The sequence below is a fragment of the Ranitomeya variabilis genome, chromosome 4 (genome assembly GCF_051348905.1).
Source record: "Ranitomeya variabilis isolate aRanVar5 chromosome 4, aRanVar5.hap1, whole genome shotgun sequence".
Lineage (NCBI taxonomy): Eukaryota > Metazoa > Chordata > Amphibia > Anura > Dendrobatidae > Ranitomeya > Ranitomeya variabilis.
In genome coordinates this window covers 53478829-53505516 of record NC_135235.1, presented here as the reverse complement: position 1 = coordinate 53505516, position 26688 = coordinate 53478829, and the positions used below count along the sequence as shown (strand labels likewise).

Sequence of the window (26688 nt, the reverse complement as noted above, 5' to 3'; positions counted from 1 at the left end):
TTCTGCTCCAAATTACCATTTTGAAAAATGCAATAGGCTTTTCCGGCCTACTAAAGGTGTCTGTCTGTGTGCCCCTGCCTGGTGTTGTCCTCAACTAAATAAAGCTGAGCTTCAACCTTCTGCTCCAAATTACCATTTTGAAAAATGCAATAGGCTTTTCCGGCCTACTAAAGGTGTCTGTCTGTGTGCCCCTGCCTGGTGTTGTCCTCAACTAAATAAAGCTGAGCTTCAACCTTCCGGCTCTCATTAAGTGGTTTTAAAAAAAAAAAATGGTGGTTAGGGCCTACTAACGGCTTCTGCCCCTCCCTGGTGTTGCCCTCAACTAAATAAAGCTGAGCTTCAACCTTCTGCTCCAAATTACCATTTTGAAAAATGCAATAGGCTTTTCTGGCCTACTAAAGGTGTCTGTCTGTGTGCCCCTGCCTGGTGTTGCCCTCAACTAAATAAAGCTGAGCTTCAACCTTCTGCTCCAAATTACCATTTTGAAAAATGCAATAGGCTTTTCCGGCCTACTAAAGGTGTCTGTCTGTGTGCCCCTGCCTGGTGTTGTCCTCAACTAAATAAAGCTGAGCTTCAACCTTCTGCTCCAAATTACCATTTTAAAAAATGCAATAGGCTTTTCCGGCCTACTAAAGGTGTCTGTCTGTGTGCCCCTGCCTGGTGTTGCCCTCAACTAAATAAAGCTGAGCTTCAACCTTCTGCTCCAAATTACCATTTTGAAAAATGCAATAGGCTTTTCCGGCCTACTAAAGGTGTCTGTCTGTGTGCCCCTGCCTGGTGTTGCCCTCAACTAAATAAAGCTGAGCTTCAACCTTCTGCTCCAAATTACCATTTTGAAAAATGCAATAGGCTTTTCCGGCCTACTAAAGGTGTCTGTCTGTGTGCCCCTGCCTGGTGTTGTCCTCAACTAAATAAAGCTGAGCTTCAACCTTCCGGCTCTCATTAAGTGGTTTTAAAAAAAAAAAATGGTGGTTAGGGCCTACTAACGGCTTCTGCCCCTCCCTGGTGTTGCCCTCAACTAAATAAAGCTGAGCTTCAACCTTCTGCTCCAAATTACCATTTTAAAAAATGCAATAGGCTTTTCCGGCCTACTAAAGGTGTCTGTCTGTGTGCCCCTGCCTGGTGTTGCCCTCAACTAAATAAAGCTGAGCTTCAACCTTCTGCTCCAAATTACCATTTTGAAAAATGCAATAGGCTTTTCCGGCCTACTAAAGGTGTCTGTCTGTGTGCCCCTGCCTGGTGTTGTCCTCAACTAAATAAAGCTGAGCTTCAACCTTCCGGCTCTCATTAAGTGGTTTTAAAAAAAAAAATGGTGGTTAGGGCCTACTAACGGCTTCTGCCCCTCCCTGGTGTTGCCCTCAACTAAATAAAGCTGAGCTTCAACCTTCTGCTCCAAATTACCATTTTAAAAAATGCAATAGGCTTTTCCGGCCTACTAAAGGTGTCTGCCCCTCCCTGGTGTTGTCCTCAACTGAACAAAGCTGAGCTTCCACATTCTGGCTTTCGCTCTATACTATCAGATATTAAACTGCATTTGGCCTACTAGTGTGGTTAGGCCCTTGAAACAGTGTCTGCTGCTCTTGGGTTTGCTACTCCACTGAACAAAGCAATGCCGCCTGTTTAGTCCTGTTACCAATTTTGAACTGCATGTAGCCTACTTTATTCTTTGGCCCTATATCTGTTTCCTCCTCATCCTGCCCATTGCCCAGCCACTGCTAAATGAGTCTGCTGGTACATTGACCTAGACCACTACATTCCCCTTGTACTCTACACAGCCAGAATCTGTCCCTGCTGAAAGTAAGGTTCCCCTTCCCGCATGTTATACCACCTTACACAGGGACAAAGAGGAAGGTGCAGATGAAAGTGCAGGTACCTTCATCAGGTGGGGGGGCATACTCGTTGGCGACGTCACTGGCACAGGGCCCCTCAGAGTACGCAAAAGTGTCGCTGCTGGTGGGAGGCGCCCCCGCCATGCAAACACACCGCCGTACTTTGAGGGGCCCTGTGCCAGTGGCAATGCGAACGAGTGGGCCCCCCCCTGCTTGCTCAGGATCACAGCACTTGCAACTTTTAAATACTTACCTTTCCCTGCAACACCGCCGTGACGTAGTCCGCATTTCCTGGGCCCACGAAAAACTTGAGCCAGCCCTACTCCCCCCACAACTTTCCCCCAATTCCCTATGCCCAACTATTATTATACAGTTAATTAAGATTGGCAAGCTTCAGAAACAAGAATGGATGTTTTTGGCATTAAAATGGGCACTGTAGGTGTTTTCCTGGCCTCCACTCACTGCCGACTATGCTTCCCCATTGACTTGCATTGGGTTTCGTGTTTCGGTCGATCCCCGACTTTTAGCGATAATCGGCCGACTGCACTCGACTCGACTCTGGACAAAATCGGGTTTCCCAAAACCCTACTCGATCTTAAAAAAATGAAAGTCGCTCAACCCTAGTGCTGAGGATTGCTGGCCCTACTTCTAACAGGGTTTCCTTTACCTCCTACACTAGTTCATCCACCCCTCCTGCTCCTACTCATCATCCATCGCCGATGTGCTATCTCAGAGCACGATATCCACATCAGCCGGAAGCTCTGCAGCACTGCCTCAGCAAAGTGACAACAAGCTCTACTTAAGTCAATTTGTCTAGCAGACAAACCACACACCACGGCAGAGTTATTGAAAATTAATTACAGACCCTACACATCTGTGGCTCTCGTTACTGAATCTCCAACCTGGTATGGTCGTGTGTGATAATGGCTGTAACCTGGTGGCGGCTGTGAAGCTTGGCAAGCTCACACATGTACCATGCTTTGACCACATGCTCAACTTAGTAGTTCAGCAGTTTCTGAAAACCTATTTTGAATTGAGTTTCTGGTCAAGGTACGTCACGCCCATTTCTGCAAAGTCAGCTACAGCTGCTGCCGCTCTGGCAGTGCTACAGCAGTGCATGTAAATGCCAGCTCACCGACTGGTGTGCGACATCACCATGAGCTGGAACTCCACACTGTACATGCTGGCAAGGCTTTGTGAGCAGCGGAGGCCACTTGTGGAATACCAGCTCCAACTTGCTCCTCGGTATTCTGGTCAGCCTCCACACATGACAACTAAAGAGTGGGCATGAATGTCTGACATTTGAGCAGTTCTCCAAGACTTTGAGAACTCCACAAAGATGGTCAGTGGCGATGACACCATAAGCTGCACAACAATCCCGCTTCTCTGCCTACTTAAACAGTTGCTGCTGATAATTAAACAAGAAAATTTACATGTGGACCAGGTGGAAATGGAAGAAGACATGTGACCGGCAGATACTACCCAGACCATCCTCATCTCTTCTGCTCAGCGCGCATTGGGTAACAATGAGGAGGTGGAGACTGAGGAGGAACAGGAGCTGGTTGCTAGCGCAACAGAGGCTAGTACCCACACAAGCTTCTTCCCGTCTCACCTACATGGATGAGCTGAGGAGGGGAATGAGGAGAAAGACATGGACGAAGAAGAGGAGATGGAGACTAGTCATCATGGTGGAGACAGAGAAGTGTTGGCTGTGGATACCTTGGCACATATGGAAGACTTTATGTACCACTGCCTTTCCCGTGACCTCTGCTTTACATTCATCTTGGCCAAAAAAAGAGTACTGGTTATTCACCCTGCTAGACTCATGCTACAAGGAGAACTTTGCATCTCTCCTTCCTGAGGTGAAGAGTCCTTCTAAAATTATGCTATACCAGAAGCCCATTGTGGAAAATGTGTTGAAAAAAATCACTTCAGACAACGATAGCGGCAAGGGGAAAGTTTCCTTGCCCAACCAAGGAGGAGAAGTGAGGGAGGCACACCAGGTACAGCAGAGCAGGTACAGCAGAGTCGGGGTACACTGTCAAAGGCCTGGGCCAATTACATGACACCCTTCCAGCGTCCAGGCCCTTATGACCATTTTTGACAAAGGAAACATTTTTAAAGAAGGTCAAGCAATACCTGACTGACAAAACCAGCATACTCCCTAATTGCCCTGTGACCTTCAGCTATTGGGTCTCAAAGCTGGACACCTGGCATGAGCTGCCCATCAATACCTTTTGGGTGTTGTGCTGCCCTACCGCTAGTGTCGTGCCTGAACGGGTTTTTAGTGCCAACGGAGGGGTGGTCAAAAGAGCCTTTCGCCTGCCAACAGAAAGTGCTGACAAGCTCACTCTGATAAAAATGAATAATGCTTGGATTAGCCCCAACTATTCTACACCTCCAGAAGACAGCAGCACCTAAAGGGTTTATAAGCTTCAATATTTGAATGAGGCCCGCCAGTTGTTGCCTTCAAGGGTCTATGGATGACTGTATTACCCTACTTATTTTTTCATGGCTACTATGTCCAGAGCCTTTATGAGTATAGAAGTTCCACGACTACACTTTATTCACAACATATGAATGAGGTACTACAGTTGGTAACTTCAAGGGTGTATGTTTGACCCTGCTTGTAATTTTTGGCCTGCTTTCCACTTAGTGATTAGAGTTCTCACCTCCCACATACAATCTCTTGCCCGCTCGTGCCGCTTACACCTAAAGAACATCTCTAGAATCCGCCCTTTTCTCACCATGGAGACAACAAAAACTCTCACTGTCGCCCTAATCCACTCCCGTCTGGACTACTGTAACTCTCTTTTAATTGGCCTCCCCCTCACGCGACTTTCCCCTCTCCAGTCTATCCTTAATGCAGCAGCCAGGGTCATCCATCTGGCTAATCGTTACTCGGACGTGTCCGCTCTTCGCCAGTCATTACACTGGCTGCCCATTCATTACAGGATACAATTCAAAGTACTTGTTCTCACCCACAAAGCTCTCCACAGTGCGGCACCCCCTTACATCTCCTCCCTCATTTCTGTCTATCGGCCTAACCGACCTCTGCGCTCTGCAAACGACTTTCGACTAACCTCTGCACTAATCCGTACCTCCCACTCCCGACTCCAAGACTTCTCCCGTGCTGCGCCAATCCTCTGGAATGCTCTACCCCAAGATATTAGGACCATCCACAACTTGCATAGCTTTAGGCGCTCACTCAAAACTCATTTGTTCAGAGCGGCCTATCGCGTTCCCTAATCAGTCATTTTATGTTTGTGTGTGTGTGTAGCCCATTCACTATCTCACCTACCCCCCACCCCCTGAAGATGGCTGGAACATCATTGTAAATACACACCTGTACTTTGTATCTCCCCACCTCATTGTAGATTGTAAGCTCTCACGAGCAGGGTCGTCTTATTTTGCTTTATTGCTGTATTGTTAACATTGTTACCTATGACTGTTGTGTTTGAAACTGTTAAACTGTAAAGCGCTGCGGAATATGTTGGCGCTATATAAATAAAGATTATTATTATTATTATTATTATTATTATTTTAGAGTCTATGAGTACCACTGCATAACAATTTGAATAGAATTTGTATGAGGCCCTCCCTAATCTATAATACAGGGTGGATCTCAGTCCCTCTAACATCATATTTTTCGCAGTTCATTCTTCCGTTATAAATTACACTGAAATGTCCAATGTTTTAAAACAAATTTACATTTTGGTTTACTTAAAATTATTATTTTTTAAATCTTTTTCAAATTTTGCCTTATGTACAAGAAAGATATATATCTTGGTACCATGTTAGCCAGTGGATAGAAAAATGCCTTATGTACAAGTCATTATACAGGAAAGAATGTTTTTTAACATTTTTTTTCTGTGAACCCCAATTTCTCATCAGTTTTGATTGTTTTATTGTCATTCGTTAAAGTGGAGTAAAAGTGTGACACCATTGTTCTCAGCAGCGATCTGAGAATCAGAGATGATTCCAGGGGTCTTCCCCATGCTGTTCTCCTTCTATTCAGCCCCTTTTCCATCCATTTCAACATTTTCACTGCTCCCCAGACCGCTTTATAGGGTCTGCTAGAAAAATGCTTGAATTTCCCATTGACTTCCATAATACTCGTTACTCGAGTGTAGGAGCCAGGGAGGTAGCCATGGCCGACAGCAATCCCTGTATCACTCCCGGGACCCCTTCCCACATAAATTCACATGTCTCTGCTGCGTTACCTCTGTGCTGATTCTCTGCGCCATCTGGACTTGCCCAGTACAGGGATATATTCCTCACAGACGGTTCCGCAATAAAGGAGACACACTCCGGCTTAACTTCAATAGGAACTTGTTTACTCAGCACAACTTGCTTAAATACAGGCACTTTAAGTATCACGGTTGATTTCTTCCTTTCTGTCCCTTCTCTGTCCTTTCCTTCACTATGCTCAGCCCTGGGTCGGACCGAATCTTCCAGTCCCGCAGAATCTGTTCCATCCAGAATTTTTGACTCACATCGGGGAGTCCTACACCGCTTCGCCCCAGTGCTAAGGACTGCCGCCCAGGCAAAGACCTGCCATATCATGCTTGTGCTACCCGGCTCAACAAACTTCTTTTCTTTCTCTCTCTCTGTGGGGACAGATTCCTTTAGCTGCGTCCGCAGCGCTATCGTTCTTCTTTCCTCCTAGAGGAATCCTTCAGTGTAGCAGTTCTATGCTGGGCCCCTTCCTTGAACGTTACGGGGGCACAGTGACTTCTGGCTAGGAAGCCCAGTGAGCTGCACGGGTGTCCAGACCCCGACTGACTAAAAGGGAATCTGTCACCCCTTTTTTTTTATATGAGGTAAAAATATCGTTCAATTCAGCATCATCTCTGCATTATAGCAGTACCTTTCATACCCCCGGATTCCCCACTTTTGATGACTAAATACCTTGGCAATGGCATTACATAAATATACAGAGCAATATACGGAAGGTATAGCAATGCTCTTGTACACGGTGGTAATGCACTTTATGTGTAGCAGTACCACCGTGTATGAACACATTAATCAATGTTTACATTCTTAAAGGGGTTGGGAGGGAGAAAAGGGAACAACAAAACATTTCACATCCCCTACACGAGCATTAGAAATTGCTCTGTTCGAGTAACGAGTATCCAAGCATTTTACTGCTCGCTCATCTCTAAATTTCACCCTTTGCAGTACTAAGGATGAGACCTGCTAAAAATGTATCACAGGAGGATTTTTTTGCTACAGATTTGTGTCAGATTTTCTTTGATTTGCAACTTGATTTTTTCCGCCTGAATTCACTCTATACGGTGATCCTGCAAAGTTCATTCATATATTAGATATAACCTGAGATGTCGAAGGCAGGCAGCACAAAAATACAAGAAGATGCTTAAAAACACAATGGAATAAACAACTTAATTTATTCTGTCTGATGACAAATTCTTCTTGACTGAAAGAAAGACAGTGAAAATGCATTGTTGTCTTGGAAAGAGGCAGAACAGGCAGGATCATCACTGGTCCCATCCAATTAACTCTAGTGACAGCTTTCCAATTAATATGATTATTGTCAAATGTCTCTCCGATAAGCCAGATAGGTCAAAAAGTCCAACTGAGGTCAAACATTGTAGTGTCGCCTAAACAGCATGAAGTTCGCCTAAAGATGTAACTCCATAGATGAGCTCATTAGTTAGAGTTGAATTATTTATGTATTGTAATTACATCTAATGAACGTAACTCTTAAACCCCTTGGGATCAGGCTATACTGCTAGGGGGGTTTTGAGGGTGGTGGGATTTTTTTCTATGACATTCACTAGCAGGGTTACTAATTTTTAAAGGGTACTTGTCAGTAGGATCAACCTTCCTAAGCCATCTATATGGGCATGCAGGTCAAAGAAAGCTGAGGAAAATAATACCTTGAAATCTGACATCAGATGTTTTATTCCAAAGAAATCCACATTTGTCCTAATATGTAAATTAGATGTTAAGGGCAGGACCTAGATCTCCCTGAGAATCAGATTCCAGAGATTATCTATAATATAACGCTGGGAGCGTCACTCTGTCCGAAGCCTTTATAGACTGCGCAAGCGCCAGCGCAGTCTGGACCCCACAGAGTGACGCTCCCAGGAGATCGCGGTATGCGTAAGCACTGAACGCACACCGCGATCTCCAACGGAGAAGCAGGGACGAGCCAGGAGGCGGAGGGTGAGTATATTTACCTGTCCCGTTCCACTCCTGCGCGCTGCTCCATCGTCCACCTGCGACGTTCATTTCAGAGGGCGCAATGACACGCTTAATGCGCGCCACCCTCTGACTGAACAGTCACAGGCAGAGGACCCCGGAAGACAGGCGCGCAGCAGTGGAACGGGGGACAGGTAAATATAGCAAGTGCCGGGGGCCTGAGCTAGCGGCGACTCCGGCACCTGACCCCCACAGCGCACCGGTGTCCCCGCCTGCTCAGGCCCCCAGCACTCGGCGCCCAGCACAGCCGCTCACACTCACCACCGCCACGCACAGCCGCCCGCACTCAGGACAGCCACGCACAGCCTCCCGCACTCAGCACAGCCACGCACAGCCGCCGGCACTCAGCACAGCCGCGCACAGCTGCCTGCACTCAGCACCGCCACGCACAGCCGCCCGCACTCAGCACCGCCACGCACAGCCGCCCGCACTCAGCACCACCACGCACAGCCGCCCGCACTCAGCACCGCCACGCACAGCCGCCCACACTCAGCACCGCAAAGCACAGCCGCCCACACTCAGCACCGCAAAGCACAGCCGCCCACACTCAGCACCGCCACGCACAGCTGCCCGCACTCAGCACCGCCACGCACAGCCGCCCGCACTCAGCACCCCCACGCACAGCCGCCCGCACTCAGCACAGCCGCCGGCACTCAGCACAGCCGCCGGCACTCAGCACAGCCACGCACAGCCACCCGCACTCAGCACAGCCGCCTGCACTCAGCACCGCCACGCACAGCCGCCCGCAGTCAGCACCGCCACGCACAGCCGCCCGCACTCAGCACCGCCACGCACAGCCGCCCGCACTCAGCACCGCCACGCACAGCCGCCCGCACTCAGCACCGCCACCGGCACTCAGCACAGCCGCGGACACTCAGCACAACCGCCAGCACTCAGTACAGCCGCCGGCACTCAGCACAGCCACGCACAGCCGCCCGCACTCAGCACCGCCACGTACAGCCGCCCGCACTCAGCACAGCCGCCCGCACTCAGCACAGCCGCCCACACTCAGCACAGCCACGCACAGCCGCCCGCACTCAGCACAGCCACCCGCACTCAGCACAGCCGCCCTCACTCAGCACAGCCGCCCTCACTCAGCACAGCCGCACTCGGGCAGTAGAGCCGGAGAGAGAAAGATGAAAGCAACATATGGCAGAATGGAAACAGGAACAGGCAGAATGGTTGCAGCACATTACAACAGAATGGGGGCACAGGATGGGAGCAGCACATGACAGAATGGGGGCGCAGGATGGGAGCAGCACATGACAGAATGATTGCGCACGATGGCAGCAGCACATGACAGAATGGGGGCGCACACATGACAGGATGGGGGTGCAGGATGGGAGCACATGACAGAATGGGAGCAGCACATGACAGGATGCGGGCACAGGATGGGAGCAGCACATGACAGAATGGGGGCACAGGATGGGAGCAGCACATGACATAATGGGGGCGCACACACATGACAGGATGGGGGTGTAGGATGGAGCAGCATATCACAGGATGGGGGCGCAGGATGGGAGCACATGACAGGATGGAGACGCAGGATGGAGCAGCACATAATAGGATGGGAGCGCAGGATGGGAGCACATGACAGGATGGGGATGCAGGATGGAGCACCACATGACAGGATGGGGGCGCAGGATGGAGCACCACATAACAGGATGGGAGAGCAAGATGGGAGCAGCACATACCAGGATGGAGACCATATACCAATATAAATGCTCGCCACCCGGGCGTAGAACGGGTTCAATAGCTAGTTTTAAATAAGAGGAGCTGTCACCAGTGTGAGACATGCAACGACTGACAGTCCGTTCTCCTGATCTATACTGTTAAAATCCCTTTTTATTTAAAATAAGCTCCGGATGCAGATGCTTACAGAGATCTATGACCGTCCGATAGATCTTGATAAGCAATTTACATAATAGGAAAAATATGGATTTCTCAAGAATAAAATGCAGCGCCCCAGAGTCCTGGTCGTTGCAGTACTGTGGCCCCGCCACTATGGGAAGCCATGGTACGTCTGATGGCACTGAAGGAGTTCATCTGACCAGGTATCACAGACACCAATACATTTCACAGCCGGGCCACCAGGGGGAGCTAAGGGTGCTATTCATTAGGCCACTCCTCACATACTGGTAAAACTGGGGGTCAGGCAGGAAGTTAGAGAGAAAGCTGACTGGATAGGAACCAGGCAACACCTTGTGGCAGAGGGTGTTGCGGGAGAGTATTCGGTAGGGCCTCTGTCAGGTTTGGGACCCTGATGGAGACCTGGCTACAGGAAAGAATGTAACGGGACCGTGCCTGCACAGAGAAGCGGCGGTGCCCTAAGGAAGGACTAGAAGAGAGATATATTGTGCTGAGTGAGAAACGAGATCGAAGCAAATAGGAGAATACCAGTAGGGGTCGTGCCGTGAGATCGAGGCAACATCCTACTGAGGCGTGTAGCCGGTGGCCGGAACGCCGAGGAAGTATACAGATATCTAGCTTCAAGCAATACTTCAAACCTACGGCAGGACAGTCAGTCTCAGGCGGGCTGTCTCACATTAAATCACCTATGCAGTCTTGGGGGGCAACTTGTGGAGAGGGGCGAATCTAGGGTCCCGGAAGAGCTCCGAGCCTACCCGTCATACGGGTGCCGTTCCAACCAGAACATCGGGATGGACGGAGGATTAGCAGAACATCAACTAATCGAGTTGTGAGGGAACTTAAGAAACAGACACAACAGTTGTGGGGTACTTTCCGTAAGCACAGCAGGGAAGGACTACAACACATAGCACTAAGAAGGAAGGCACTGATTTCCACCTGCAAAGTGAACTCTGGAAGTGCCCTTGGACCGGCCGGACTTGCGCAGCCTGGTGATCTGTATTCCGGACTGAGGACCCAGAGATCTTCAGTAAAGAGGTAAAGAGACTGCAACCTGGTGTCCTCGTCATTTACCGCGACCTGCACCCCACAACTGCACCACTATCACCACTCATTGCACCGGACGTCCCCCCCACTGACCGGCAGGGCCACGGACCAGGTCTAGCTACCGTGATGACCCCCAGAGCAGAGACTCAGAGACCCGGTGCCGGGTACCCCTCGGCCCAGCGGCGGTGTGGGGGCGCTCCAACTTGGCATCACGAACAGGATCTACTTAAGCCTGAAGAATCAGGTCATGTCTGCCTTGGAACTGTGACTTATCGTGCTTGGACTGTACTTTATTGAGAGACTGTGTATTGCCGTTGACCGAGAGAAGTTCCCGCCAAAAAGGCCGTCGCCATTGCTACGCCAGAGAAGAAGGAGGGCGTGCCATGGGAGGAGACTACCAGAGCGGCGCAAAAAATGGCTACCGCCCCCTCCGACTCCTGCTGCGAGAGGACAATCTACCCAGGAACCGAGGAGGACCGCCCCCTGATTTGCAACGGCGGGAAGCAGGTGACGGAGAAGCCCGGCCCTGGAGAAATGGCGGAGTCCGATGCATGCACTGCCACCGACCATCAGACCATGACGACGAACAGCGAGTGCCAGAACGAGGAAGGAACGGTCCTGGCTTACCCTCGTTCACCGGAGGCGGACCCGCGTCCCCCGCAGCGGAAGGACACGAAGCCCTTGGAACAGACAGCGGAGCTGAGCCCACCTATCCCGACCTCGGAGCCAGCGGAGGAGGAACCGCAACGGGCGGAGCCGCGTTCGGGGATCGTATTGGAGGAGCCGCGGTCCGAGCTGCAGCCGACTCCAGCACCCTCGTCAGTGGACCAGATCGACATCGGTGGGATCACATCAGGCACAGGTACGGAAGACACCCCTGCCTTCCCGCTCGATCCCGCTCTCGCGACCGATCCTCCCCGCAACAGTAACCCTTCATTCACAGTCGAGCGGGTGGTCCTCACCCCCAGCGCGATGGGGAAGTTGATACCGCCGCTACCGACCAAGTGGGGAGAACCCATAGATGTGGGCCCGGACGGGGTGATGCTCCGGTGGGACACCACCTGGGTTGAGCCGGATGGGGCCCCGGGGGATGGTCTCACCATTGCAATACTTACCTGGGAACAGTACAATCAATGCTTGATCCAACACTGGAAAAATCGAGACGAAGTTGAACAACAAGAAACGCAACGCAAGAAGTCTGTGCATGGCAGGAAAGACGTGGTAAAGCGGGGAATTGTGTCGGCCTTCCACCCGAAGAAAGGATGGGGCTCCATACAGGAACCGGGGCTACCAACTGACGTCTTTGTTGCTAGTTACAACGTGAAAACTCCCTGCTGCGACCGGGATGGCGATCCACTATGAAGGGGGGATCAGGTGACGTACACCCGTCGCCGGAATGCACAAGGATGGTGTGCTCGGGATGTCCGGCGATGTGAGCCTGAGGGAGCGTCACCTGCTGCCCCGATCCTGACCGAACCAGATTTGCCAGATCTTGTGACCATCACCACTGTACGCCTAGTAGCGGCTACTGAACTTGCAAGCAAGGTCAGCCTTCAAATCCAGACACCGGGTGATCTGACGGCCCCTGCGGGACCTGCCATCGGCACAGACGCAGCAGTCGGAGGTCAGGGGCCAAGGCCACCTGAGCAAGAATAAACCTCGATACCATGAAAATGTAAATAGTTCTTTCTTTAACTGTTTGTTTACTGTTTGCTAAACCCATCTAGGGTTAACCCTTCAATGGATCCCTTTGTTGACCCAGGATCCCTACTGTTTTTGTTTGCTTCTGCTATTTTTCCATAATGTTATAAAAACTGCCGCAATCATGAACAATGCATGATACAAACTCCTTGTATATAGTTCACACCTTCTTAAGGGTGTTTCCTACTGGTTTTACTTGGAAAGAGACTCTTTGCGAAGATACCGCACCGGAGCCTTTGCTGGGTATGGACTGATAGCCAGAGGAGAGATGCTACCTCTTAAAGACTTGGTCCCTTCTTAAAGGGGACATCCACATTTTACATTTGAAGAACCGTATTGCTTTAAGATTGATGGATAGCAATAATGTTCTGATGAGCGAAAGTGATGATAACCCTTACATGTAAAAGTTATATGTATTTGATTGGTTGATTGTAAAGAAATGCAGATGATGTTTTCAGAGAGAAAGATGCAGTAGACCCGTAGGGGCAGACATAGTGTCCTGCATAGTTGTTAGCAATGAAGTTAAGATAGGAGTTAATGCGCTAAAGAGGATAGTTGACAATGTTGATAGAAGATGGGGATAGAAGGTAAACCCTGAGTCCTCCATAGAAAGCCAGTTTATTGTAAAGAAAAAGTTAAAAATGTGTTGCAGAGGACAGAAAGTGAACCCGTAGGGGTTAGGTAGCGAGTCCTCTTAGGAGCCATATGCAGATGGCTCAGTGTTCCTAAAACTGAAAGTATGTTATGTTCTATACTGTGTATAGTAGAAGGAAAGACAGAAGGCTCGGGCTGAAAGGAGCGGTCCTGTAAGAAAGGAGAGGCAGTAGGTCTGGCGCCGTTAGGACAGGCGGTCCTGCAGATTTAAAGAAGGAGAATGTAAAGTTAAACTTGCCTTATAATGTGATTATAAGAAGGTCTTTAATGGATGCTGAGTGTACATCCTTAAGGGCAATGTTAAATTATGGTTCAAAGAATTGCACTAAGTAGAATACCCGGTTGGGTAATAGAAGTTATTGATAGCCTGTTGCTGTAATATTTAACCATGTTTTATAACGTTCAAGTGTCCTCACCTCCCATAAAGGGAAGCCTGTTCAAGTATACTTATTGTTATTTGCACTCAACAAAAATTGTCTGTCTTTTTGCTAACCTGTATTGTTGTTTCTTCCCAGTCCTGGAGTACTGGATTTAACCGGGGGGGAGTGCAGCGCCCCAGAGTCCTGGTCGTTGCAGTACTGTGGCCCCGCCACTATGGGGATGGCACTGAAGGAGTTCATCTGACCAGGTATCACAGACACCAATACATTTCACAGCCGGGCCACCAGGGGGAGCTAAGGGTGCTATTCATTAGGCTACTCCTCACATACTGGTAAAACTGGGGGTCAGGCAGGAAGTTAGAGAGAAAGGTGACTGGATAGGAACCAGGCAACACCTTGTGGCAGAGGGTGTTGCGGGAGAGGATTCGGTAGGGCCTCTGTCAGGTTTGGGACCCTGATGGAGACCTGGCTACAGGAAAGAATGTAACGGGACCGTGCCTGCACAGAGAAGCGGCGGTGCCCTAAGGAAGGACTAGAAGAGAGATATATTGTGCTGAGTGAGAAACGAGATCGAAGCAAATAGGAGAATACCAGTAGGGGTCGTGCCGTGAGATTGAGGCAACATCCTACTGAGGCATGTAGCCGGTGGCCGGAACGCCGAGGAAGTATACAGATATCTAGCTTCAAGCAATACTTCAAACCTACGGCAGGACAGTCAGTCTCAGGCGGGCTGTCTCACATTAAATCACCTATGCAGTCTTGGGGGGCAACTTGTGGAGAGGGGCGACTCTAGGGTCCCGGAAGAGCTCCGAGCCTACCCGTCATACAGGTGCCGTTCCAACCAGAATATCGGGATGGACGGAGGATTAGCAGAACATCAACTAATCGAGTTGTGAGGGAACTTAAGAAACAGACACAACAGTTGTGGGGTACTTTCCGTAAGCACAGCAGGGAAGGACTACAACACATAGCGCTAAGAAGGAAGGCACTGATTTCCACCTGCAAAGTGAACTCTGGAAGTGCCCTTGGACCGGCCGGACTTGCGCAGCCTGGTGATCTGTATTCCGGACTGAGGACCCAGAGATCTTCAGTAAAGAGGTAAAGAGACTGCAACCTGGTGTCCTCGTCATTTACCGCAACCTGCACCCCACAACTGCACCACTATCACCACTCATTGCACCGGACGTCCCCCCCACTGACCGGCAGGGCCACGGACCGGGTCTAGCTACCGTGACGACCCCCAGAGCAGAGACTCAGAGACCCGGTGCCGGGTACCCCTCGGCCCAGCGGCGGTGTGGGGGCGCTCCATAAAACATCAAGAAATCATTTTATTCAACTTTTTATGCCCTGCATGCCCATATAGACTGCTTAAGAGGGTTGTTCCTACTGACTGATGCCCTTTAAACAGTAATAACCATGCTAGTGAAAAAGTTAATGCCAGTATCACGTAGGTCTAGAGTTTTACAGGGGTTAATTCTTCCCTGGTGGTCTGTAGGTCACTCGCCTATCAATGGCTCTCAGCTCTCAGGTTCTGCTTAGTGCTTATGTCAAAAATCTAAGCAGGATATGCACCACTGATGACAAAGATCATAGAGATTATTTTAAGACCGTAATATTGAAATGGGGTTGAGGATCTCCGGTTCCCTCAACAGGTGGGCATCCTAGAGTGGGGATCTCCACTTAGTAGACATCTATGGGGTCAACATGAATAAGGAAGCTCTTCCATAACTATGCCCTCCCTCCATCCCCCACTCCACTAAGTATATATCCTGCCTTATTTCTGTTGATGTGTACTTATTTAAATATGTGTTAATAATTCATTAGAATATATATTGCTTTGACTGATGAAATCTGAACACATAACCAGAGGGCGATGAAAATAAGCAAATAAAGAAAATAAATACCAGACTGTCTGAAGTAGTTTAGTGCGATCTCTGGAAACCTCTCTAGGGGACAATATCTTGGGATATTTTATTATCGCTGGAGCCGATTATTCAAAATAATCAAATTTATTTGAACTTACATTCATCTTTTCCTGACTGCTTAGCCGTGACTCAGTAATACACTCACCCGAAACAGTGCAAGAACTTATATAACATAAAAACTAATAGTACCACACATTTCTAAATCTAGGTGAAAAACAAACGTCCTACTTTAAATTTATGTTTAAGTACCCCCTCTTTGATTCCTTTAGTTTTACCTATTAGTTCATAAAAAGGTAACATTTGGTCCTTATGAAGTCTTAACATTTGGTAAATACAACCTAGGATGAATAACACCACATGAACAATTACACCAGGTTATTATTTATTTACTAAAAACTAGGTCAGAATGCAGAAACTGTGTGAAAAATTAAGGTAAACCTTACTGCTTCCATAGGAATTAAGATTGTATGTAGCAGCTAGGTGATTTATTGTTAATCAGCAAGTGTGAGCAACTGTAGAAAAGCTGAAGTTTTAGCACTTTGCTGGTCCAGAGCATTCAGGCATGTTATTTGAGAAGCAATTGTTGCTGTTCATCTACCTCAGAAGGGTTATAAAAGGTATTTCAAATCAATGTGACGCACTATTCTTCAATGAGAAAGATTATTCACAAGTGGCAAACTAGTCAATAAAACAGTTGACATTCTTCCCAAGAGTAGACAACCCTGCAAATTCACCCCACGGACAAACTGTGCAAATCTTAGAGGAATAACAAAAACCCAAAGAGCTACAGCTCAGAATCTAAAGGCCTCAGCATGTTAAATGTTGAAGTTCATCACAGTACAGTATAATAATAAAGTAGAGATGGCTGGCCATAATAAGCACATAATCAACCACAGCATATCAGCAAACACCTAATACTATCTGTCTAGCACAGTGGTCAGTGATAATGATTTGGGCTTGTTTTGCAGCCACAGGATCTGGACCCTTTCAGTATTTGAGCCAACCATGAACTCCTCTATATGTCAAAGTATTCTAGAGTGAAATGTGAGGTCATCTAACCAAAAGTGAAAGCTTGGCTGAAACTAGGTCATATAAAAAGGCAATGATCTCCGGCACATCAGCAGTAGTTTGGTTATCTCAGTGCTGCTCCAGGTGATTGACAGGTCTCTCCCTATGTACACACAATTGAAAAAAAGCTTTTCCAAGTGCAGTTTTATTTTTTCGAGGAGGCTGATAGACAAGTCTGGTCACATGCTCTTCCATCAGCAGCAGTTTTGAGAACAGAAGCTTAGGGCAGTGTGTCAGGAAGGCCGCACTAACAAGCACCTGTATATCATGCCCCCAACAAATTAACTTAAAAGATAACACCTATAACATATCTATAACTACAGTGCTAATTTAAGTTTGGCGGGCATTAACGAATGGAGATATCTGAGCATTAATGTGGTTTTTAATCTGTCCACTTTAGGTAGAAAAGCATCAACATAGTAGTGAAATATGAGTTGTTGTACTTAATCGGATTATCCCATGCATTATGAGGTTTGTCTGGCATTTGGCTTCCAGAGTTCTTTAAAGAGGAACAGTTGATGGACTTTATCAATCAGTTGGTGTATTAGCACGGATTCAAAATTTTTCACTTTGAGTTGAAAAGTTTGAGTGCTTGTATAAAACAGGTAATGACAGAGTTTTTGGTTGACTTACATCCTAGAATGAAGCCCAGAGTGAAACTGTTTTAATATTAAGGAAAATGTTTTCATGACAAATGTCTCATTATTTCTCTCGAGGTATTCATAAGGGATTGATTATTGGTGCAAGTTATCCATAATTGCGACAATGACTAATAAGCGGTCAAGCATCTCCCGCGAATGTCAAAGTAACTGAAGGGCTTTTTGCCAACTTTGAAAGCTATCACCTTTTAAAAGGATTGGTGATAACTTGCTGATCAGGGATTCACCTCTGGGACCTCCAATGATCCAGAGAACAAGCCCAAGCATTGAGACTCCTAGCAATCAGAAAGTTACTCCCTTTCATATGGATAGGCGATTGCTTCCTAGGTTAGTACAACTCCTTTAAGTTTACACTAACATGTGATTTCTTTATTTTTATTCTTTATTTTGATTGGAATCTAGGAGATGTCTTCTTTTTGCCACGTTCAGGTAATGTAGACACTGTTCCTTTATCCTTGACCTTGAAAACTCTGCTTCCTGTTGAATCTGGAGGAACATTCAATGCCTTTGTATCATTTAGCTTTCTTTTCCTTCTTTGTGTAATCTGTCCTCTTAAATTTTTGGACCACCCTATTGACAACCCAAGAATATTTGTGAACTAGAAGCTATTGACCATGAAGTATGGACTAAGATTCCTCGGGAACGCTGCCAAATGCTGGTGTCTGGCAATGCATCATGTTTGCATCAGGTCATGACAAAGTGCTCTACTAAATACTAAAGGCAAGAAGGGGATGAATAATTTTGAAACTGCAGTAGTCAGCAAAAGTGTAATTTTATGTTAAATATGGAGAAGTCACTTCTTATATTAGTTCTGTTGAGGGACTTAAATTATTATTTTTCGATTGTTTTGTGTTATTGCAAACAGCAGAAGATTTGCAAGTTTTACTAATGCACCAAATTTGCAATGGGAGCTGAATAATTTTGATTGCAATTGTATATAAAATATAAACCACAGCAACTCTAAAGGAACAATCTTACCTTAATGCTTATATAATAATAGATTGAGGCCCTATGCTATTGCATCGGGAGGGCGGTAATGTCACGATGGGGACAGGCTTTGCAGCATTGAGAATCTCTCCCCCCCATGTGCTCACCCACCTATCCACTCTTTCTTTCCCCATGTGCAGACTTCTCCGTCTGTGCTCTCTTCTTTGACCTGTCCACCCTATGTGCTATGCACTCCTCCTGTACAAAGATGGCAGTCAGTCAATCATTCGGGTGATCCCGGCGGCGGCATGTTCCGCTGGTGGTACCGTTCAAGAGGCTGCGTATGGCGTATACAGTGTGTGTGTGTGTGTTGCGACCGGCAGTGATCTACTGGTGGTACTGTTCAAGAGGCTGGTACCACCAGCAGTTTCCATATTAAGACAGCCATCCCTTGGGTGTCCCAATATGGAGGTCGGTGAACTTCTTCTGCTTGGAATTCTGGGATCTGTAAACATCTGGACGGAACAGGATGTGAAGACATGAAGACATTACAAGGAAGTATATATTAAGAAGACAATTGTTATGATCGGTCTGCTTTTATAATTTCCAAAACAAAAATTGCCTTCAGCTTCAATAACTCTAGGTATGTCATACTTAGTTGCATACGTGCAGCATCAAATACTACATCTCTTGGAAAGCTACAGAATTATTTTTAAAAAATTCAGATGGGAAGGCATAATAATATTATTGTCTAGTGTGATATACTAAATTAAGGTGTCAATATGTAAGTCACTGGTGAAATAAGATTCTGTGTCACACACTTTAGGAAGGATGCACATACCATAGACACAGGCATTTCTGCATTTCCTTTGCTGTAATAAGACTAAGCCCACACATACATTCAAGATAACGGTCATAGGTTTACCGCAACAGAGAGGAGCCAGAAGATTTCTGTTTGATTTCTCGTACTCCTTCACTGATTAAAAGCTTTCCTGCATTAAGTCTCCCAGCTGTTCACTGTTAGCCACTCCCCTTTCCTTATATTCTGCGCTCTGGCCAGCACTTATTGCCAGAGTTAGCTTCATTGTAACATAGTTTAGGAGCTGGTGGTTTGTTCTTGTTTGAGAAGGTGTTTGGTGGATTTATCTGAGACTGTTGCAAGGTTTTGGTTGTGTGCTAATTCTCTCCTTCTACTACTTTGGTTTTCCCCATACTCCACTCCTCGGTGTTTACCTCTGTTGTTTGTGTGAGTATATTTGTATGATTGGTATTTTCCTTTATCCCTGTTGGTATTGTTAGACTTGTTAGTCTAGCTGCTGTATTGCCATACACCACTACTTCCCTCTTCCCTGGGTTGGGGAAAGGTACAGTCTGAGGGCAGATTCAGGAGTTCAGGCATCTTCACCATCAGAAGTAATCCAGGGAACAATGCAAGCTAAGGTGCCCCGAGTGTTATAGCCAGAGAAGGAGCCCCTGGTACCAGGATACCCGAAAACAGAGTCATGACAATAATTGTTTGAGGGACATTCTCTGTCATGACCACTATAATCTTGCTGAAGAGGTTATTTTATGACGTTATGATTAGGTGCAGATGTGTCCTCCCTCAACTTTCTTATAAGCCTCCTTTCCCACTGCTGCTTTATTCATTTTGTTTAAAGGGGTTGTCCACTACTAGCACAACACCTTCTTGAACTAAATGTTTGGCCCCCATAAAATAATAAAGTGTATACTCACGTCCCGTGCCAGTGTGGTTGCTGTGGTGTCAGTACTCGCATTCCCCAGCGCGCTTGTGCGGTGTTGTGACACGTGACTTCAGCGCTTGTGTCATTGTCTCCGCCTATGTACGGGTTGAAGATGAAGAAGAAAACAGGGATCAGCTGCAGCCCGGACTTCCTCTTCATGGTCAATCCATATTTAGGTGAGGACAGTGATGCCAGCACTGATTGGGCACTGGGGTCTCGTGCCACAACACCACACGGGAGCCCCGGGCATAACGAGTGCAGACACTGCAGAAACGTCACCGGCACGGGAGGTGAGTATAGGTATTTTGATTTATCGGGGGCCAAACATTTAGTTCAAGAAGGAGTTGTCCTAGTAGTGGACAACCCCTTTAAAACAATTCACAAAAAGTTGTGTAATCCAAAACAGGTTTATAGCCTTATCTTTCCCTTTGTGTAGAAAAATACCATTTTCAGTGAATGTCTACTTGTTAATCAGAATTGAAAAAAAAAATTTCTGGAGTAATACCCGTTATTACTATTTCCATATGAAGGTAAAAAAAACTTCAGTATTTTATTTAACCCTTTCAGCCTCTTTATGCACATCTCTTCAATTTTGGACTCTTCTCTTCCTATGGGCAGGCAGCAGCCTGTAGCATTTGACCAAGAGTTTTGGAGGAGTGCTTTGCAGTCATCTCCTGCTAACTCTTGTTGCCTCTAACTCTTAGGGTACTGTCACACTCTGCAACTTTCCAACGATCACGACCAGCGATACGACCTGGCCGTGATCGTTGGAAAGTCGTTGTGTGGTCGCTGGGGAGCTGTCACACAGACAGCTCTCCAGCGACCAACGATGCCGAGGTCCCGGGTAACCAGGGTAAACATCGGGCTACTAAGCGCAGGGTCGCGCTTAGTAACCCGATGTTTACCGTGGTTACCAGCGTAAAAGTAAAAGAAAACATACCGTACATACTCACATTCCGGTGTCCTTCAGGTCCCTTGCCGTCTGCTTCCCGCTCTGACTGAGTGCCGCCGTAAAGTGAAAGCACAGCGGTGACGTCACCGCTGTGCTGTGCCACTACCTTACGGCGACAGTCAGTCAGAGCGGGAAGCAGACGGCAAGGGACCTGAAGGACACCGGAATGTGAGTATGTACGGTTTTTTTTTTTTTACTTTTACGCTGGTAACCACGGTAAACATTGGATTACTAAGCGTGGCCCTGCGCTTAGTAACCCGATGTTTACTCTAGTTACAAGCGAACGCATCGCTGGATCGCTGTCACACACAACGATCCAGCGATGACAGCGGGAGATCCAGCGACGAAATAAAGTTCCAAACGATCTGCTACGACATACGATTCTCAGGGTCCCTGATCGCTGCTGCATGTCAGACACAGCGATATCGTATGGATATCGCTGGAACGTCACAGATCGTACCGTCATAGCGACCAAAGTGCCACTGTGTGACAGTACCCTTAGTTGTCCCTCAAAGATCCCACCAGGGACAGTCACAGACAGAAGAGTGCCCCTGAGTAAGTACAGTATATGGGCCCTTTGCAAACCAAAAGCTCATCATAATACACAATGGGCTCCCTCACTTGTTGGATGGCTGTGCGACTTCACGGGTTGCACTAATGTTATTTCTACCTCTTTATCCTAACAATATCCTATATATTTGCCTTCTGTCTGTCTGTCTACATTTATGTCTATGTCTGCAATCATTTGCCCCCGGGTGTTATATCAACTTCACATGCATAGTTCTCCTCTCATTACAACAAAGTTTTGGCCTCTTCACTACCAGATCACCATGAAGCATGAGCAAGGAAGCCACTGAGCATGTGCGTCCATCACTGAAGGTGGACCTATGCTTCAGACACAGGGGAATCAGTACAGGCACAATTACAGATGAAGATGTAATGTACTTAAAAAAACAACAAACATTTTTTGTATCAACCTCTACCCTTCTCTGGATATGTCTTTGTGATAGCAAAGTTTTCTACAAGACAGAGGAAGTAAATTTTTATATCCATTAATAGTCCTCTTTTTCTATTCATATTTCTTTTTACATATCGTACTAAGATACATGATGTTAATACCAGACGTTGTTATGAGCCAAATATTCTTTATTTTATACTATGGGTTAGATCACCTCTTTACGTATGCCATTCTCCCCATAGTGCTTGCTAACCTTTGCATTTGGTAAAAACTTTAACACATGATATACAAAAATCAGCACAATATTCCTATAGTTACTTAAAAATGATAAACCAGTACTCACTATCAAAGAAGGGGCGCAGATATTTGTTGTATCCCTTCATAAGCTTCTGGATTGTAGGGGGAAGGATTTCTCCCTCCTTTCCTTCTGCATTAATGGTGAGAAGATAGCTGACACAGGTGGAGGTAATGGGAAATAAATAATGAATATATTTCACTTACTACTTCGAACATAAATGACTAATGAAGAACTTTTGCATTTAAAAAGTTGTTAAGTTTCGAAAAACCATTTTCATATAGTCTATTCTGTGTCAACAAAGAGGGATCTTTGTTCAGGGTTTTCATCTTTTGGTCAAAGTGGGAATTGAGGTGGAATACAAAAGAAACAATAAATGCTGGACAAGCAATTAATAATTTTTATTTCATCATACTCATAGTAAATATATACAGCAGCAGAAATAAGTGGGTGCAATGCTACTACCAGGATGATGAAGATGAATCGAGGGTGGACATTTCAGCAAGACAATGATCTCAAACACACAGCCATGGAAACTCTCAATTGGTGTCAGAGAAAGAAAATAAAGTTGCTAGAATGGCCGAGCCAATCACCGGACCTGAATCCAAGAGAAAATGTAGAGAAGGAACTAATGCTCAAAATTCACAGAAGGAGCCCACAGGACCTTCATGATTTGAAGAGTGTTTGAGTGGTAGAATGAGCCAAAATCACACCTAAGCAATGCCTGTGACTAGTTTCTCCATAAGGACGCATCTTGAAGTGGTCATCACCAACAAAGACTTTTGTTTGAAGTATTAAATACATTTTAGTAAGTGTGTTCAATACCTTATTCCTGTGTAATTTCTCATTATTAAACAGAACTTAACCCCTTCATGACCCAGCCTATTTTGGCCTTAATGACCTTGCCGTTTTTTGAAATTCTGACCAGTGTCCCTTTATGAGGTAATAACTCAGGAACGCTTCAACGGATCCTAGCGATTCTGAGATTGTTTTTTCGTGACATATTGGGCTTCATGTTAGTGGTAAATTTAGGTCGATAATTTCTGAGTTTATTTGTGAAAAAAACGGAAATTTGGCAAAAAATTTGAAAATTTCGCAATTTTCACATTTTGAATTTTTATTCTGTTAAACCAGAGAGTTATGTGACACAAAATAGTTAATAAATAAGGTTTCCCACATGTCTACTTTACATCAGCACAATTTTGGAAACAATTTTTTTTTTTGCTAGGAAGTTATAAGGGTTAAAATTTGACCAGTGATTTCTCATTTTTACAACAAAATTTACAAAACCATTTTTTTTAGGGACCACCTCACATTTGGTCATTTTGAGGGTTCTATATGGCTGAAAATACCCAAAAGTGACACCATTCTAAAAACTGCACCCCTCAAGGTGCTCAAAACCACATTCAAGAAGTTTATTAACCCTTCAGGTGTTTCACAGCAGCAGAAGCAACATGGAAGTAAAAAATGAACATTTAACTTTTTAGTCACAAAAATGATCTTTTAGCAACAATTTTTTTATTTTCCCAGCGGTAAAAGGAGAAACTGGACCACGGACGTTGTTGTCCAATTTGTCCTGAGTACGCTGATACCTCATATGTGGGGGTAAACCACTGTTTGGGCGCACGGCAGGGCTCGGAAGGGAAGGAGCGCCATTTGACTTTTTGAATGAAAAATTGGCTCCAATCTTTAGCGGACACCATGTCACGTTTGGAGAGCCCCCGTGTGCCTAAACATTGGAGCTCCCCCACAAGTGACCCCATTTTGGAAACTAGACCCCCCAAGGAACTTATCTAGATGCATAGTGAGCACTTTAAACCCCCAGGTGCTTCACAAATTGATCCGTAAAAAGGAAAAAGTACTTTTTTTTCACAAAAAAATTATTTTTGCCTCAATTTTTTCATTTTCACATGGGCAACAGGATAAAATGGATCCTAAATTTTGTTGGGCAATTTCTCCTGAGTACACCAATACCTCACATGTGGGGGTAAACCACTGTTTGGGCACATGGTAAGGCTCGGAAGGGAAGGAGCGCCATTTGACTTTTTGAATGAAAAATTATCTCCATCGTTAGCGGACACCATGTCGCGTTTGGAAAGCCCCTGTGTGCCTAAACATTGGAGCTCCTCCACAAGTGACCCCATTTTGGAAACTAGACCCCCCAAGGAACTCATCTAGAGGCATAGTGAGCACTTATAACCCCCAGGTGCTTCACAAATTGATCCGCAAAAATGAAAAAGGACTTTTTTTTCACACAAAATTTCTTTTAGCCTCAATTCTTTCATTTTCACATGGGCAACAGGATAAAATGGATCCTAAAATTTGTTGGGCAATTTCTCCTGAGTATGCCGATACCTCATATGTGGGGGTAAACCACTGTTTGGGTGCACGGCAAGGCTCGGAAGGGGAGGCGTGCCATTTGACTTTTTGAATGGAAAATTAGCTCCAATCGTTAGCGGACACCATGTCGCGTTTGGAGAGCCCCTGTGTGCCTAAACATTGGAGCTCCCCTACAAGTGACCCCATTTTGGAAACTAGACCCCCCAAGGAACTTATCCAGATGCATAGTGAGCACTTATAACCCCCAGGTGCTTCACAGAAGTTTATAACGCAGAGCCGTGAAAATAAAAAAATAATTTTTCTTTCCTCAAAAATGATTTTTAGCCCAGAATTTTTTATTTTCCCAAGGGTAATAGGAGAAATTGGATCCCAAATGTTGTTGTCCAGTTTGTCCTGAGTACGATGATACCCCATATGTGGGGGTAAACCACTGTTTGGGCGCACGGCAGGGCTCGGAAGGGAAGGCACGCCATTTGGCTTTTTGAATGGAAAATTAGCTCCAATCATTAGCGGACACCATGTCGCGTTTGGAGAGCCCCTGTGTGCCTAAACATTGGAGCTCCCGCACAAGTGACCCGATTTTGGAAACTAGACCTCCCAAGGAACTAATCTAGATGTGTGGTGAGCACTTTGAACCCCCAAGTGCTTCACAGAAGTTTATAACGCAGAGCCGTGAAAATAAAAAATGTGTTTCCTTTCCTCAAAAATATTTTTTTAGCCCAGAATTTTTTTATTTTTGCAAGAGTAACAGGAGAAATTGGACCCCAAAAGTTGTTGTCCAGTTTCTCCTGAGTACGCTGATACCCCATATGTGGGGGTAAACCACTGTTTTGGCACACGTCGGGGTTCGGAAGGGAAGTAGTGACGTTTTGAAATGCATACTTTGATGGAATGCTCTGCGGGCATCAGGTTGCGTTTGCAGAGCCCCTGATGTGCCTAAACAGTAGGAACTCCCCACAAGTGACTCCATTTTGGAAACTAGACCCCCAAGGGAACTTATCTAGATGTGTGGTGAGCACTTTGAACCCCCAAGTGCTTCACAGAAGTTTACAACGCAGAGCCGTGAAAATAAAAAATCATTTTTCTTTCCTCAAAAAAGATGTTTTAGCAAGCAATTTTTTATTTTCACAAGGGTAACAGGAGAATTTGGACCCCAATATTTGTTGCCCAGTTTGTTGTGAGTACGCTTATACCCCATATGTAGGGGTAAACCACTGTTTGGGCGCACGTCAGGGCTCGGAAGGGAAGTAGTGACATTTGAAATGCAGACTTTGATGGAATGGTCTGCGGGCGTCACATTGCATTTGCAGAGCCCCTGATGTGCCTAAACAGTAGAAACCCCCCACAAGTGACCCCATTTTGGAAACTAGACCCCCCAAGGAACTTATCTAGATGTGTGGTGAGCACGTTCAACCCCCAAGTGCTTCACAGAAGTTTACAACGCAGAGCCGTGAAAATAAAAAATCATTTTTCTTTCCTCAAAAAAGATGTTTTAGCAAGCAATTTTTTATTTTCACAAGGGTAACAGGAGAATTTGGACCCCAATATTTGTTGCCCAGTTTGTTGTGAGTACGCTGATACCCCATATGTGGGGGTAAACCACTGTTTGGGCGCACGTCAGGGCTCGGAAGGGAAGTAGTGACATTTGAAATGCAGACTTTGATGGAATGGTCTGCGGGCGTCACATTGCATTTGCAGAGCCCCTGATGTGCCTAAACAGTAGAAACACCCCACAAGTGACCCCATTTTGGAAACTAGACCCCCGAAGGAACTTATCTAGATGTGTGGTGAGCACTTTCAACCCCCAAGTGCTTCACAGAAGTTTATAACGCAGAGCCGTGAAAATAAAAAAATAATTGTTCTTTCCTCAAAAATTATGTTTTAGCAAGTAATTTTTTATTTTTGCAAGGGTAACAGGAGAAATTGGACCCCAACAGTTGTTGCCCAGTTTGTCCTGAGTACGCTGGTACCCCAAATGTGGGGGTAAACCACTGTTTGGGCGCACGTCGGGGCTTGGAAGGGCGGGAGCACCATTTGACTTTTTGAACGCAAGATTGGCTGGAATCAATGGTGGCGCCATGTTGCGTTTGGAGACCCCTGATGTGCCTAAACAGTGGAAA

The 26688-nt window shown here is 46.2% G+C and overlaps 1 protein-coding gene across 2 annotated transcripts in view; it reads right to left on the bottom strand.

Annotated features, from left to right (window-relative positions):
* The window catches only part of LOC143769726 (gamma-aminobutyric acid receptor subunit pi-like), a 257463-nt gene that overhangs the window by 210324 nt on the left and 20451 nt on the right, over nucleotides 1-26688 (bottom strand). For both annotated transcript variants that reach the window (XM_077258535.1, XM_077258536.1), the window contains exon 3: nucleotides 22277-22383. In XM_077258535.1, the coding sequence (XP_077114650.1) occupies nucleotides 22277-22383 (107 nt within the window). The remainder of the gene's footprint in view (nucleotides 1-22276; nucleotides 22384-26688) is intronic.